General features: G+C 37.5%; 2 protein-coding genes across 14 annotated transcripts in view; one reads left to right on the top strand and one right to left on the bottom strand.

Annotated features, from left to right (window-relative positions):
- Positions 1-2,843, top strand: part of prdm16 (PR domain containing 16) — a 169,493-nt gene extending 166,650 nt beyond the window's left edge. For 9 of the 11 annotated variants that reach the window (XM_026155239.2, XM_026155235.2, XM_026155233.2 and 6 more), the window contains 3 exons: positions 979-1,236; positions 1,741-1,921; positions 2,349-2,635. In XM_026155239.2, coding sequence (XP_026011024.1) covers positions 979-1,236; positions 1,741-1,921; positions 2,349-2,483 — 574 coding nt within the window. In that variant the 3' untranslated portion in view covers positions 2,484-2,635. Of the gene's footprint in view, positions 1-978; positions 1,237-1,740; positions 1,922-2,348 lie in introns of all 11 variants that reach the window. The other 2 variants (XM_080295666.1, XM_026155237.2) reach the window with 1 other exon arrangement.
- Positions 2,844-7,236: 4,393 nt separating this feature from the next.
- On the bottom strand, positions 7,237-14,016 carry LOC113014013 (uncharacterized). 3 transcript variants are annotated; one of them, XM_080295674.1, is made up of 6 exons: positions 13,741-14,008; positions 13,568-13,639; positions 8,740-8,811; positions 8,255-8,338; positions 8,038-8,169; positions 7,237-7,954 (listed from the first exon to the last, which is right to left on the bottom strand). In XM_080295674.1, the coding sequence occupies exons 1-6, from the start codon at positions 13,991-13,993 to the stop codon at positions 7,674-7,676; spliced, it is 894 nt and encodes a 297-aa protein (XP_080151800.1). In that variant the 5' UTR covers positions 13,994-14,008; the 3' UTR covers positions 7,237-7,673. The 3 variants fall into 3 exon arrangements, with proteins under 3 accessions (XP_080151800.1, XP_026011092.2, XP_026011093.2); XM_026155307.2 differs by lacking the exons at positions 13,568-13,639; positions 13,741-14,008 and adding exons at positions 9,986-10,057; positions 10,143-10,465; XM_026155308.2 differs by lacking the exons at positions 7,237-7,954; positions 8,038-8,169; positions 8,255-8,338; positions 8,740-8,811 and adding exons at positions 12,536-12,968; positions 13,063-13,194; positions 13,279-13,362 and having other exon boundaries at positions 13,741-14,016.
- Positions 14,017-16,332: the final 2,316 nt, after the last annotated feature.

The raw sequence follows: 16,332 nt of genomic DNA, 5'->3' as shown, positions 1-16,332 counted from the left end.
ATTCGCAGGCATGTACTTTTTCCCCGCCAGCCAGCGCTGCAATTTGATTATGGTGATATTTAATCTAGACTGAAAGAGAAGAACCCCCCTCCAATCTCACAAAGTCCCTCTACCCACATTCACTCACCCAGTCTGCGTGACCCAATCCTGTCCCCGTGCACCCCTTCCCAGAGGTAACCCTGTCTGATTTGATAAATGTCCACTGTGTGGCAAAAAATGAAAGGGGTAAATTTGCCATCCCAAAGGAAATGATATCATGAGCCATGACATCGTGGTCTGGGGGTGATGGAAGCGGGGGAGGGGGTATTGGGGTGCAAGCTGGAAAATGTACAGATGGCAGGTCGTAATGGTAGTGTGCTGATAGCCTGTTTGCAGCCAAGCCATCATCTTCCTTCAGTCGTGCAAACTGTGTTCCACCACTACAAAGCGTTGAGGGGCATAGAGGACTTAGTCTGAGGTGGACCATGCCCTGGTCTGTTTGTGAGGAGCGGGTCAATTAATCATCTGTGGGCCATCGGAAAAGTCCAGGCAGACTGTCAGCACCCATGTTGTTTGTGTGGACTCGGGAGTTAGACTTTACATGCTGTCATTAGATTATTTTTGTTTCTCTTGCTACTCATGATGAGTCAGATCGTTAAAAGGTTAGGAAATGGTAACAGCCGCCCAGCCAGCTCAAGAGTGGACATAGCCTCTATCTTACATTTTGATCATTTGTGGTAAAAAAAGTAAAAAAAAAAAAAGAAAATCAGGAATTTACACTAGAAATCATATTTTTAAAAAATCAAACTCCCATTTGGTTTGTCTACATGTGTTTTTAACTAAAATCCAGGCCACTATACTGACCACGATTCAACTTTTCTGTGTTCCCATTGTTTCCTTCTGGCCCCTCCTGATTGGCTTGGGAGACTCAAACCTCTTTAACTCAGATGTCGCACTTCTAACATTTCCTCCCTCCTCTGACCTTTGATCCCTCCGCAGATCAGACCAGCCTGAGGAGGAGCACCCTCCCAGCCACAGTTTGTCCAACTCCAAGCTAGGTCTCCAGGGTCTGGAGGAAGAGGAAGAGGAAGTGGAGGGTGACGATGAAGAGGAGGAGGAAGGCAGTCTGACGGAGAAGTCGCACGACGAGGCGCCCGAGTCCCCGTCTCCTGTCACAACAGGAGTGTATGAGGAGGATGAGGAAGAAGAAGAGGCAGAGGCGGCTCCATTAGGGATGAGCTATGAACACACTCGCAGGTATTTGTCTGTTTTAAATTAGCAGAAAAGGTCCAAGTTCATTGACAAGATTTACCCCAATATATCCCAAACAACCACAAAAATGTACAGCAAATGTTGAGTTTTAACAAAATTTGCAATACTTAACAATCCAACTAATGCATTTCCTAAAGAGCACTGTAAATCGACAAGGGCAAACAGGGATAACACATGTACTAAAAATGTCCCCTACACAGATTCTCAGATATGTAACCCAAAGTCAAGTGCTTTGATTAGGCTAGTTTCTTTAACTACTCTTTAAACTCTTCAACCCTTTTCTTCCACTTTATTTCTGCTGTCCGTTGATCCCTTTTATTAATCATACCTTTACTTTTCTCTTCACTTCACATTCTCCCTCCCCTAATTAACTCGCCATCTGTTCCATCCCTGTTTTTTATATCTTTCCATCAATTTTTTCTATCCATCCTCCAACCAACCCATCCACGCTGCCCTATTTCTTCCATCCACCCATGCTTCGGTGTGCAGGTGTATAGAGGAGGAGGGCTCTCTCTTGGACCTGGAGGCACTGCCCAGCTTTCCCAAGAGCTTGGATGGTTTACGTAAAGCAGCCAGTGACGAGCAGCCTTTCGATGTTAAAGACATTTTTAACACTTCGCTAGAATCTGAGGCATTGAAAGAGACATTGTACAGACAGGCTAAAACCCAGGTATGTGACTGGCTTTTGGATGTCCGTTAAAAGAGGAAGGGCCGAGTCGCTCAGATAAAATAGGAGGAAGGGCAAAATATGTTGACTGGAAAGAAAGATCAGGGATGAGATGGATGCTTTCACATTTTCAGGAGCTAAACAGCACCTCTCTTCCTACTTTCCTATATCTTTGTATTTCACTTAACTTACTAACACATCACCTACAACCTTCTCTATTCGTTGCTGGTGTATTAAGTTTTAAAACAATTTAATTAAATTTTGTTACAAGGTATAAAGTCATGAAATTCGAAGATAATCACAGTTGAGTGAAACACCAGCAACCAGATGTACTGTAATCCTTTCATTTCTGGACGTGTCGTTGGACACAATGAAAGCTTACTGAAGTTTCTGTATTTTCCTAAAAATCATCCGTCTTCTTCTTTCACAGGCTTATGCAATGATGCTGTCTCTCTCTGAGAACAACCCTTTGCACGCGCCCTCCCAGAACTCTCTGGACGCTTGGCTGAGCATGGGAGGTGGACCGTCTGAGACGAGCAGCTTTCACCCACTCAACCACATCTAAGCGAGAGAGAGAAAGAGAGAGAGAGAGAGAAAAGGTGGGAGGAAGACTAGGAGGAGGAACAGAAAGACTGAGTGGACATGAGTAGGGGGCAAGACAAAGGATGATGGAGAAGATTTCATTGTCATACACATTCAAGATAGAAAGAATGAGTTTGTGTGGATGTGTGTGCTTGTTTTGTGTGTGTGTGTCTGTGTGTGAGTGTTTGTTAAAGAAAGAAGGGGAAGATTTTCCCCCAGGTGAAGGGTCTTGCAAAGACTGTCAAAGCGAACGCACTGCTAAGCTCCTGTTGATGTGAAGGACATGATGAATGCTTCTCAATAGCATTGAAACTCTGCATTACTCTGATCCTCCCCAAGTGCACAAGGCTTACCGCAGCACCACAGAGACCCTGCGTAAGGCTCTCATAAAGACTCTTAATGACTGATACGTCTCTAAAGTCTGTATACACCGCCTACTACAAACACTGCAGAGACATGCTGCATTGGCACTGCATGTCCACAAGTTGGCACTGTTTCACCAAGAATAGAGTGAGAGTGTTGACCGCTGTCTCCGTGTTTCCTCCACCAACCATGGGTGACTTATTTACTGATTTTGTTTCAGTAGTAACAGCAGAATCAACAATAGCACCACACTAAATGTTAGTTAAAGAATTGGCAGATACAATAGACTGTTGATTTTTTTTTTTTAAAGAATTTTATTCTACGTTCAAATGTGCTTTCAATGAGTTATCTGGGCCACTAGCCATTGTAATTGGTTATTCAAACTTGATCATGCTGAAAATGGATTTAAATCATGTTCAGAAAAAAAATGAGGAAAGTCTTTCTCTGCTTGTTTCATTGTCATTTGTTAATTTTATTCACATTAATTTTTCTTTCCTCTTACACAGTATTGTTTCTTCGTAGGCACTGCAGTGCTTAATTGTTAATATAATTAATTTAGAGAAGGACCAAAATTGTATGATATGTCATATGATGTACAAATTAACCTAGATGTTCATAGGAAGAGTGGTATGTGCCAAATAACCCATAGAAAATGTTTTGTTCTCTGACAATCATTTCATTTCCAAGGGGCTTGCATTTGCTGTCATAGTTTCTTTGTTTTTTCTTTCTTACTAAGCGCTTATATATTTGATTTCAGAAGTGTGTGTTTGTATTTATTTTTGGTTGTTTTGTCATGGCAGGGGGAGTGAAAATGAAGAAGTCATTTTATCCCTCGTTTCTTGTTGCTGAAGGAATGGTAAACTATCAGAACATGAGGGAGATTCAGAATCTCTGGTTTTGATGGGTTAGTGTGCCAAAATGAGAAAAAAATACAAAATCAAAACAAAAACAAAATAAAACAAAAAAACAAAAAACATGAAATTAATTGATTTTATTTATAGTGAAATATAGCTGTAGTTAGTCTTAGATCCTATTTGGCATTGAAACATCCTGCAGTGTTTAGCCTTTTTATTTCCTTGTTTTAGTTGAACCATTTTACCCAGTAGGCTGAATGTGTCTTGTTCAAAATGGTTCAAGTACTAAAGGGGGCAGGCTTGGACAACCTTCGTTATGGATGTCATGAAAAGGGCATTACATTGTTACACTATTGAATCTGAGTAGTTTCTACAACATCGAGCTCCCCCTTTCATCTGTTTCAGATTTAATACATGTCTTATAACCAACAAATACTGTTGTTTTTTGTTTTTTTAATGAGTTGTCCAATTTTATACGGTCTAAAATTCAAACGCACACAGCCACAACTGCACGAACATGGCATAATCACTGACTATTTGAGAAGAAAGACAACAACTCATTAAACCAAAAGAACTGATAAAAACAAACCACAGAAAGTATTAAAACGGGCATCGTAATTCTGCTGGTCGGTCCATTCAAATTAAATGTCTAGCTGTCTAGCTGGATGGGGAAAACCGAAACACTTGATAACTTCTTAATCTGAAATTCTTCTTCTGAGGTCATACTGAAAACTCATTCCATATGGTCTACAAGGTAGCTGTGCCGTGGAGGGGCGTGAGTAATTTACTGTAGATAGCTGCAAAAAGGTGGAGCGTGGGCATTGTTGATCACTGTTCCTCTCCGCATACTGGGACTTTTCTAACTAGGCCTGATGCTGTATTTTGAAAATAGCACTTAAATCATATGGGTCCAAGCCAATAATTGATCATGCTTAGGTCCCTGAATGTTAGAACAGATACATTTGGTTTCACTTTCACTAGATGGGCATGTTGTGCTCAACATGGAGAGGTAAGGATAACAGAAGCACTGTAATTTTTCTTCATGACAGTAGGTGGTAGTGTGATGCTAGGACTGCTGCATCATCTCAGTTTTCTAAAGACAGATGTCTTCTTTTTATATAATTCTACTGAATGAGATTCAATTCATGGTAAATGCATTGCTTTCCAACTTGTGGTTACAAAATGTAAAGACTTGGGTCATTAAGTTTTAAGGTTGACTGTTTGTAGTAATTCTTGTCATGGACTACTGTAATAAGTACGCGCTGTGTAAAGCAAAGGAACTGAAGGCATATAGGTATTTCATTTTGCCAGCTTCAGAACGTATTCTGGCAAGTGGTCACTGAAATATGTTTCAGCAAAATAGAAGATGGTTGCTGTTTGCCCCCGCTGTTACAGGAGAAAGTAAAAAATATACATAGTTTCTTTTTAACTGTATAGTATTTTAAAGAATGAAAAACATGGTGCATTTGTCTGAAGAAAAAAAATCATTGAAAAATATGGGTTTAAATGGATGGTGCTTGTTTTGTTAAAATCTGAGTTGTATATCGCCTCTGTTATGTTTATTGAAAGCAAACAAAAAAAAATTTATTGTGCATGACGTGTTAGCAGTCATAATGATGTCCATTTGTGAAACGTGTATCAAATCAAAAAAATTAAAAATTAAAAAAAAAAGAAAAGAAGGAAAAAAAAAAGAAATTCGTAGATGCACTTATTGTACATGTGGTTAGGTTAGTATGTTTGACTTCAACTTCTGACTGCCTTACAGATGTTTGGACAGGTGGTCCCGAAAGACTTAGAAAAGACTTGTCAGAGAAGACATAATGAAAAACAATAAAGGATTGTAGAATAATATTGAACAATTCTGAAATTGCAGTTCTTTTGATGCTTGTGATTATTGCAGATGTACTTTAGAGAAATTTCATTGAAAAGATATGACTCTGATGTTAATTCTGTAGAATAGCAATGTATACCAAATGTAATCTTTCCAATGCTATGAAGAATTTATACATGAAATTGATATGCAATAAAACCTGTGTGCTTTTTAAATGAGTCCTCCGTTGTTTATTTGTGGGCTAGAAGTGCCTGAAATAGTCACTGCTCAGCAAACAAAGGTGACAATGCTTTGAGCAGTTTCCCTCCACTCAAAGCAGCCACTCTAACCAGTTCAGTCCTCCTGTTTGTGAAGCTTAAAGAGAGTGAGAGGCTGAATTGAGGCCTGGTGTAAGATACTTTCAATAAGGTTTATTTTCTAAAAGAGCATTTTTGCTTCTTACTAACAGAACTTACACACAGTATTATTTGCCTTGACCTTATAAGTCCCTTTAAATTACTTATTTTGCTCATTGTGTGAAAAATATTGAATTTAATTATTATATCGCTATAGAAATTGTTTTTTGTCATAAATATAACCTTCTCACCTTTAACTCATGGAAATAAAAAAGTTGAATTAAGTGTTGGATGTCCAGCCAATTGGGCACATGGTGGAGATTAACTTTAAAAAAACTAAAAATAAAAATTATTGTAATTCTTCCCAAATTGCAGTTTCTACTGATTAAATTGTGTTTAAGAAATGGCAGTTTCTTTTGTAGTTGTTGAGGTCAAACAAAAATCTAGAAACCATTTTAGATTTAGATGTAGTTAAACGTGCAAAACTACTGGGTAGAAAGAAAGATTTGATTGACACAGTCGTGCCAGTAAACAAACACGATCTACATGAAAATGTAGTCAGGAGGAAACATTGCCCAAAGGTTCACACTCAATAACTTATCACCTTTTGAAGAAAAATGCAGTGAACTCATCACCCAGCAAAGTGTGGAGGAAAAATTAAACAAAAAAAATCATAATGTTCATATTTTGTTAAATATTATTTTGCTGCTGTGGGCTTTACATTGAGGATTATATTAAGTTTTGGGTTGTTGTTGTTTTTTGTACCCCAAATCCTTCTTATACGCTATTGATTTATTCTTTGAAATTTAGTACATAAACAATTCTACATTTAGGTTAGGATGTGTTTTAATTGAGCCATTAACTCAGTTTAAATATAAGTCCAGCGGGATTAGAGGTGAATGGTACATTCAGGAGAAATGTGTTCTGTGATTTGAGGTCCAAGTGAAAAATATGAGGTTAAGAGCTGTGAAATAGAAAATAGAGCCAGACTATGGATTTAAAAGCAGTCGGTATCAAAGTCAGTTGCATAAAAACTTTAAATAAGCAGGTGCTGCATTGTTATTAATGTTGTAAGTTAGTTGGAATAGACTCTTTCATTTGGGAGAAAGTTAAACTGCAAACAAGTTGGCAATAATATGTGTTTGTGACGCATTAGTTATAGCTTTTCCATATTTCCAATCAAATGGTGGGAATGTATGTGTTGGATGAAGTCTGTGCTGAGTTGTAGTAGTGCAGGTGTAAAACAGAAGCCATACTTAATGGCAGCCAAGTGTTGATGTAAGAAATCCAGGTGTAAGCCAAAAGTGTAAACTCTGTGGGACATTGCAGGAGTTTTTCATGAAGATGAAAAAATAAAGTTAGCTATTTGTTTAATTGACTGTAAATTGACAAGCAAAGGATTAAAACAGTTACAGTTACAGTAATGTCTAGCTTTCTTTCTGTCTTTGCTTTCTAAGGAAATAGATCGTGCTATATTAACATGGTTTTATAAATCACAAGGTATTTACATGTGCGTAATTTGTGTTTAAGTGGGTCTGATACTATTCAACTTTTTTAAAAAAGTAGAAGAAGAAGCAAAAGCAAAAGAAAACATTTAACCCAATCTCTCTTTTTAAAAAACAAAATTTGCCAACAATTAAATAAAAGGCTAAACAAAGTAAGAAAACATGATGATAGTTTACATATTCATACTTGTGGCTGCTCAGTCAGCTTCATATCTAGAAAAAATGCAGAGTAACTAATACACTGGTAGAGTGTGCTTGCACAGATATCTTAGGCTGTTTTTCTTCTCACATGGGGAAAAGCAGATGTCCACTGAACGTGCTGTGCCGATTTTCATTGTCAAAAATCCAAGCGCCATTCCACAGTCGCAAAAACACCACATCTCCTACCTCTAGTAGCAATGTGACACCATTAGAAGAACTGACTGAATGAGGACTGCTCGAATGTTCGTATGGAATAAAGACGTGCTCTCCATTCTTGACCAACACAGCCCCTGAAGGATGTGAATGATGTCCATATACATAAAATTCAAAGTGGTACGCTCCTCTTACTGGTGCAGTGAAGGAACCTGTGGGACATTTTTTAAAATTTAAATGGAGTAAACATTGTCATCAAATCAAATTAATTCTAAAAATGTATGTATTTGAGTACCTGTGTGTGAATTATAGGCATTTCCAATATTGGAAACAACATATTTGAAGACCAGAGGCATGTATGTGTTAAATGGTCCAATATTTTGTGAGCCTGTGCCTAACAGAGAGGCTGAGAAAGCCACACGTTTGACTGAGAGAGAGAGAAACACACGTGTTAAAGTGACTTATGTTCCAGTAACTGTTTCAATAATGAGATTGTTTCCTGTTCAACAAACCTTCTGCTTCTCTCTTCAGGACCTCCACCTGGTTTTCTGTGATGTTTGCCCTACTTTTAATGGTGATTAGCTCTCCTCCTTGTGCTGGAATTAAATGAATAATTACATTTTTTAAAAAGATACTGTTTGACTATGAACATTTTTAATAAAATCACTTGTTGCTAAGCTTTTGAGCTAACTATTTCTCAGTGCAACACAATGTACCTGGTTGAAGTGGGATTTGCTAGGAGACAATTAACTAAATACTAGTGTGGCTGTATGTGTATATTTTAGCATGCATGTATAAATTATGACCCCTGTGTGGGTTACAGTTACTTGTGCATCCAATTCTTGTTATTTAAAGAAATTAAAGATGTATGAGACACCATCATTTCACCCTGGAAAAACTTTAAGAAGTTTAAAGAAATGATTAAGAGCTCAAACTTCATTACGACATTCATGTCTGTGATGAGTGTATGCAAACTTGTGAGCACAGACGTATATACCTTGGCTCTCTTGCTTCAGCTTATCCATTTCTGCCCTTAGCAACTCCAATTCTTTCACCTTAGCTGCTTGTGCTGACAAAGAGAGTGATAAAAAGAAGAAGAATAAATAAAAGAGATGATATATGGTTCAGCTCAGTAGTTGGAAGCACTTTTCCCATTAGTTTAATTGCTGTAATATACTACTGTTAGGTTTGGGTTGTTTTTGGTTGTTTTTTGTGTAATTCTGTCTCTGCACACACCACAATGGATTTTAAATTAAAGAATCAAGATGTGAGTGAAATGCAGACCTGCAGCTTTCATTCAATGTGTTTAATAAAAGTATTGAAATAACTACTTTGGTATTACAATTTGACAAATTAACATAATTTTAAGTACAATCACTTCATGAAGTCAAGAACCCACAGACATCACCAAATGCTGTCTTTCCTTGAGATGTTCTTCTAGGCCTTTGATTCAGTTGCTGCGTGTCACACTCAGTTCAGATTTCTTTAGTTGAATCTATGAAACTGACCAAAGATAGCATAGTTCGATGGACAATGAATAGTATTTGTGCACCAACAAGATGACTCCCAAGTTATCAGCTGAAGACTTGGTTTATATCAGTATGGTGTGCAAAGTTTATTTAAGAAATGTGAGGAAATTCGACAAAAGAAGAAGTGGATGGCCCAAAAAACTATCTACAGCAGACCGACAGTTCACATTGCTGTTATAAAGGTGTATCTTTTCCATTGAATCACACATTGTGATGAAAGTCAAGTAGATCTAATCTACTGGTTTAACTAAATCAACTTGCAGCCACTGTTAATCTATTTGAAATCTTTGACTAACGATTCTGGCAGAAAATTGCTTATTAAGTACTATGACATTGAGAAACAGCATCAGTACTAACTGAAAGTTTAAGAGGTCAAACTTATTCTAACCATGAAGTGATGGCTCAGTCTGAAATATGGCTGACTGAAGGCTTCAAAGGGGAAATTAAAAAACACAAATTTGACAACATCAAATACATTTTGTAAACTCATAAAACTGACAGCACTTATCAGAAACATATCATTTATGGCATACAAACAGATAACAGATTCATAAGTTCCTTAATTTTTTGAATTTTCAGGTACAGTAAATGTTTCCTTTGAAACACGAGTCTTCTGACAATGTTCCAATTTGTTGCTTATAGGGAGTAAAATCTAACACAGCAACCAGACACAGAGAAACCCCAATAAAAATAAACTATTCACCCAAAACTAACCTTCGTGCTGTTCTTTCAGCTTGTCCAACTCCGTCTTTTGTAACTCCAGTTCTCTGACCTTAGCTGCCTGTGCTAAAAAAACAGAAAAAAATTAAAAGTAAGACATAATTCAGTGAATTAAAGCAGTGGTTTCTTGTGCCATTACATACTACTGTACCTTCATTCTCTTTCTGTAAGTGTCTAATCTCTGCTTTCAGTTCAGCCAACAAGGCACTCATCTCTCTCAGAACAGAATTGATGTCAGGTTTACATGTTTGCTCAGGGTCAGAGGTTTGTGCTGTTTCCATTCCCTGATTTAAAAGTGGAATAATTTTGCTGTCAGAGTTTATTTCAAGTTGAACTGTAGAGAGAGTGCAGATTAGCAGCAACAATGGAAAAAACACTGTCATGTTGGATCTCATGGAGTTTGTGCAGTTCAGTGTTTTTTCTTAACTCCAGCCTTATATAGTGTCTTTAATGTCGGTGACTGTCTGGTCAATCATTACCATGGATGTTTCATCAGAAACATTCCCAGGAGCTAGCACTGTTACTTTGGACTTGTCGTATTTACACTACACTCAAAATGTTGTAAGTATAAAAAAAATCCCAGTTTTTTAATAACAACACATTTTTCATTCATCAAATGAAAATAAATTATTTTGAATCAACTATAGATGGGATTGTGAATGGTGGTCTGTCTTTCTGTGTTGGCCATGTGGTAGACTCGGGCTCAGTCCTGGGTGTACTCCACCTTTTGCCAAATAACAGCAGGGACAGGCTCCAACAAACCCACATTTGAACTCTATAAGTGGGCAAGAAAATAGATGATGGATTTTACTACAGACAGAACTATTCTGCAGTGCCAGTGCCAAAGACTCACGGGCCTATAAACATTTAACAAAAAAATCTTTCATCTAGAAATGTGATAATCAATAATTTGGTTGGGTTTAGACTCTGACTCTTGGGTGTATGTGTGTAGTGTTTTCCAGTGGTTTTGTGGTTAAAAACAGTATATAGGTACGGTTACAAAAAGGCCACTGTGACTTAGATACAGGAGTGATTAATGACTCTTACTGTATTTGGGATATGTAGCATATTTTTTGTTGTTTTTGCTGTTGTTTTTCTTTTTATATATAAAGCCAGTGTTCTTCAAGAAGATTTCAATAATTCTGTACTTCTAAGTGTTGACAAGACATTGCATGGCATTGCCAAATATAGTGGTCCCCTTCATTTCTCAATACCTCTTCAATCCCTCAATCAATTTAATTTTATATATATATATTTACAGATATAAAGATAGCATAAATATAGCATAGCATATCTTTGTCAATACTTCCCACAAATGTTCCTTGGGATCAAAAGAACTCAAACTTAGATTTATCTCTCTCGAATTTTTTTTTCAGCATTCTTTTGCCCATCCAAAATCTTTACTCTGATTAGCCTGTTCAGCGTGTCTTTTTTTTTTTTTTTTTTGCAACTCTGCTTAGTCCAGCATCAGTTACCTCTTTACTGATGACAATTTGACCAGCATTGACCAGCCATTCAGGATGTGAGGTTTATTTTGCTTGTAGCAAAGACAATGTACTATTCGTTTAGCTCAGTTGTGCACAGGGCCTATTGAGTCTATTCTTGCTGAATAAATGGAGGTAGAGTTGGAGAGGGTGTAAAAGAGACTGTAACCAGAAGTTTACAAAAGCCTGAAAATACAACAGCTATGCATTTATTTGATGCATTGTGTGTTATGTCGATGATATCAGTAAATCAGTTTCAAATATCATGCTGGTCTGCAATGCCTGTATTTATTAGCAGCACCTATTTATTGGCATATTTCTCACATCTTTGTTAACCGTGTTCATTTTACCCTCTTGATGTGATCACACTCATTTATGCAAAAAAATTAAAATTAAAGTTGGGACAGAGAGCAGCACAGATTATGTTGGAGGCCAATGACCACTCAAAACACAAGCACAAGTACATCCTTTCAGAACACTAAGCAAATACTATGCTGTGGCACACTGGAACTGATAAATACAGTGCTACCATTGGCAGTTTCAATACCAACGCTGATACTTTCAACCTATTGAGGCAGCTTATTAAGGGGTGTTTACTATTACTCCATTTGCTCTTTGTAATCTGCACTGGTATAGTGCTGGCTCAAAACTACCTAAATCTTCAACTAAAGAGCAATGCTGCTTAAATTTTAAGCCTATATGAACTCAGATATTACCTCTCTTTCTCTCCGTCTCTCTTTTTATCTCTCTCTCTCAAGTTAAGTAAAAGTCCATAAAATGTAACAGAACATGCCAATATTTAATTTCATATATATTTATTAGAATTATGATTGCTGTACAGCTTACTCGATAAACAGAACACAAAGGTTGATTCTTTCATAGATATAAAGGTAAATTGAAAATTGTCTTCATCACATAAAACATTTCTACAAAACAAACCAAAAAAATAAAATAATCATAATATGTACAATTGTCTTAGAAAATTCTACACCAAATTAAATCTGGCACGGAACTAACAGTCAGGTGCTGAGGTACTTTTTTAATGCAAGTAAAGACGTGTAAATGAAAAACATCTTCGATTTTTTTTCTTGTTGCAAATGTTATTTTTGTTTAGCATTTTTGTCAGTCGGGTTCATACAAATATCAGTACAGAGAACATCTTCATACTGCTGCGGAGTGTGCACGAGCAAACTAACAACTGTTTTCTGCTCACATGGTAAAAAGCAGATGGCCGCTAAAGGTGCTATGGTGATTTTCATTGTCAAAAATCCTTGAGTTAACCCACTGGCGCAAAAACACAACATCTCCAACCTCTAATAACAACGTGACACCATTAGCAGAACTTCCATAATGGGAATTCTGGTGTTCATAGGCAATAAAAATATGCTCGCCATTCTTGATCAACACAGCTCCAGTAGGATGAGCTGCATGACCATGTGCACCAATGTAGAACTCAAAGTGGTAAGCTCCTCTCACTGGTGCAATGAAAAATCCTGTGGGATGTTAAAATCAAATAGAGAGTTGTCACCTACAATGATCTCAACTTTGTCATAAAGTCAGATTTTTCTTTTTCTCATAGATGCATACCTGTATGTGGATTATATGCATTTCCAATATTTGAGACGACACGTCTGAAGACCAGAGGTGTGTGTGTGTTAAACGGTCCAACAGTTCCCGACCCCGCAGCTAGCAGAGAGGCTGAGAAAGCCACTTGTTTCACTGAGACAGAGGACAAAAGCACGTTAAAATGACTGATGTTACATTGACTGTTGCAATAATGAGCTTGTTTCTAAATTCACAAACCTTCTCTCTCTCTCTTTAGAGCCTCCACCTGGTTTTCTGTGGTATTTGTCTTAGCTTTAATGGAGATCAGTTCTTGTGACTGTGCTGTAATCAGAGTAATTGGTTAAAAGAAAAAGAAAAAATGAGCAAAACCTGAGTTACATTGTAAATATTCATTACTTTGGTGTCAGTTACTGAAAGATATATTTAAATATATCATATTTCATGATGTCCAGAAAAAAAAAACAGACCGAGCATTTTCCTCATGGTCTTTAATTATTCATCATTTTTCACTGCTGAGTATATATACCTTGATATTGTTCCTTCAGCTTGTCCAGCTCAGTCTTTTGCAACTCCAGTTCTCTCACCTTAGCTGCTTGTTCTAAATAAATAAATAGATAATTAAAAATAGCATGACATATTTGCAGACACCATGCCAGTGGTTTAATTAAATGGATTCTCAGGCCACACATTATACTTTACCTTCATTGTCTTCTCGCAAGTATCTCACTTCAACCTTCAGTGCACCCAACAAGGCACTCATCTCTCTCAGCACAGAATTGATGTCAGTAACACAGTTGTGTTGTTGATCAGAAGCTTTTGCTTGTCCTCTCTCCTGGGATCCAGTTTCCGTTAACTGTGGAATTATTTCATTGTCAGACTCTGTTTCAAGCCTGGCTGTTGACAGGAAGGTCAGCAGCAACAATGGAAAAAGCATTGTCATCTTACAACTCATAGTGTCCAGTTTACTGTTGTTTCTGTCTTAGGTCCAGCCTTATATAGCGTCTTGATTGTCAAGAATTTTGGGTCAATCATTGGCAGAATTATTTTATTATAAACACGTGCAGAAGATAACACTTAATACTTCTGACCTACTATGGCCTTGAGCTACCCCTCATTTCCTTTTAGTTTTTTTTAAAATGACTTTCTTTTTATAGTCTTGAGCAATAGTTCTCCAGGTTTTCTGAAAGCCTTTCAAAGTTGTTCTTTGGACATAGGCTGCTTTTTCACTCATATAGAAGGAGTCTGTCTCAAAAACACATAATTGGTTCAGATTTCTTTAGTTGAATCTATGAAACTGACCAAAGATAGCATAGTTCGATGGACAATGAATAGTATTTGTGCACCAACAAGATGACTCCCAAGTTATCAGCTGAAGACTTGGTTTATATCAGTATGGTGTGCAAAGTTTATTTAAGAAATGTGAGGAAATTCGACAAAAGAAGAAGTGGATGGCCCAAAAAACTATTTACAGCAGACCGAATCAGAATCAGAATACTTTATTGATCCCTGGGGGAAATTATTTTTTGTTACAGTGCTCCATTTTAAACCAACATTAAGACAAGACAGACAATACGCTAACTAAGAATAGTACAATATATACATATATATACATACATACATACATAAGTCACTTATAAATAAATATTTGGAAAAGAAACATGTGTAGTTGTAGCAGCAAACAGTGTGTTAAGTGGATGCGTTGTACAGGGAGATGGCCACAGGCAGGAATGATTTCCTGTGTCGTTCAGTGGTGCTTTTCGGTAATCTCAGTCTCTCACTGAACGTGCTCCTGTGACTGACCAACATGTCATGGAGTGGGTGGGAGGTGTTATCCAACATTGTCTTTATCTTGGACAGCATCCGCCTCTCCGACACCACCTTGAGGGAGTCCAGCTCCATCCCCACAACATTGCTGGCCTTACGGATCAGTTTATTAAGTCTGTTGGCATCTGCGACCCTCAGCCTGCTCCCCCAGCATGCAACAGCATAGAGGATCGCACTGGCCACCACAGACTCATAGAAAATCCTCAGCATTTTCTGGCAGATGTTGAAGGACCTCAGTCGCCTCAAAAAATAGAGACGACTCTGGCCCTTCCTGTAAAGTGCTGTGGTGTTTTTAGCCCAGTCCAGTTTATTGTCAATGTGTACTCCAAGGTATTTATAGTCCTCCACAATGTCAACACTGACCCCCTGGATTGAAACAGGGGTCAAGTGTTTCCTGGTCTTCCTGAAGTCCACGATCAGTTCCTTGGTCTTTGTCACGTTGAGCTGCAGATGATTCTGCTCACACCACGTGACAAAGGAGTCGACCACAGCCCGGTACTCTGTCTCATCATCCCTGCTGATGCATCCAACCACCGCAGAGTCATCAGAAAACTTCTGACAGTTCACAGTTCACATTGCTGTTATAAAGGTGTATCTTTTCCATTGAATCACACATTGTGATGAAAGTCAAGTAGATCTAATCTACTGGTTTAACTAAATCAACTTGCAGCCACTGTTAATCTATTTGAAATCTTTGACTAACGATTCTGGCAGAAAATTGCTTATTAAGTACTATGACATTGAGAAACAGCATCAGTACTAACTGAAAGTTTAAGAGGTCAAACTTATTCTAACCATGAAGTGATGGCTCAGTCTGAAATATGGCTGACTGAAGGCTTCAAAGGGGAAATTAAAAAACACAAATTTGACAACATCAAATACATTTTGTAAACTCATAAAACTGACAGCACTTATCAGAAACATATCATTTATGGCATACAAACAGATAACAGATTCATAAGTCCAACAGTAGAGAATTACAAATTGGTGTTTAGTTGTTCACATGTAATTAAAAAAAAAGTATTGAAATCAAAATAGCTATGCTTTGGTGTATTTGTATATGTATATGACAGCACTAAGCAACCTTCCACAAAAAAAACAAGTTACAGTCATAGACCAAACATGGTCTTCCTCAAGTTCAGATGAGTATTATGTTCTTCCTCAATAAACCGATAAACCAAGCATGAGAACAAAGTCTGGATTATAAAGAGCAAGGAGACAAACAAAAACACCCACTTGAAAGCTAAACATCCACGTGTGATCTTCGCCCCCCATGTACATCAACAACTCTCTGAAAAACAAGTCAAAGTCAAACTGAGATTTAAAAAGTTATTGTTTTACAAATATGTTGACCTTTCCAGTTAAGTTAGAGAGGATGGACTGTGCTGACTGAGCCTGTGATGACATAAAACAGTTGCAACAGAAAACCCAACTCTAAAAGCAAACAACATAAAACAAAACAAGAAA

Source organism: Astatotilapia calliptera, chromosome 20 (assembly GCF_964374335.1).
Source record: "Astatotilapia calliptera chromosome 20, fAstCal68.1, whole genome shotgun sequence".
Classification (NCBI taxonomy): Eukaryota; Metazoa; Chordata; class Actinopteri; order Cichliformes; family Cichlidae; genus Astatotilapia; species Astatotilapia calliptera.
The sequence above is the reverse complement of the archived record's forward strand: the minus strand, read 5'-3'. Positions and strand labels throughout refer to the sequence as shown.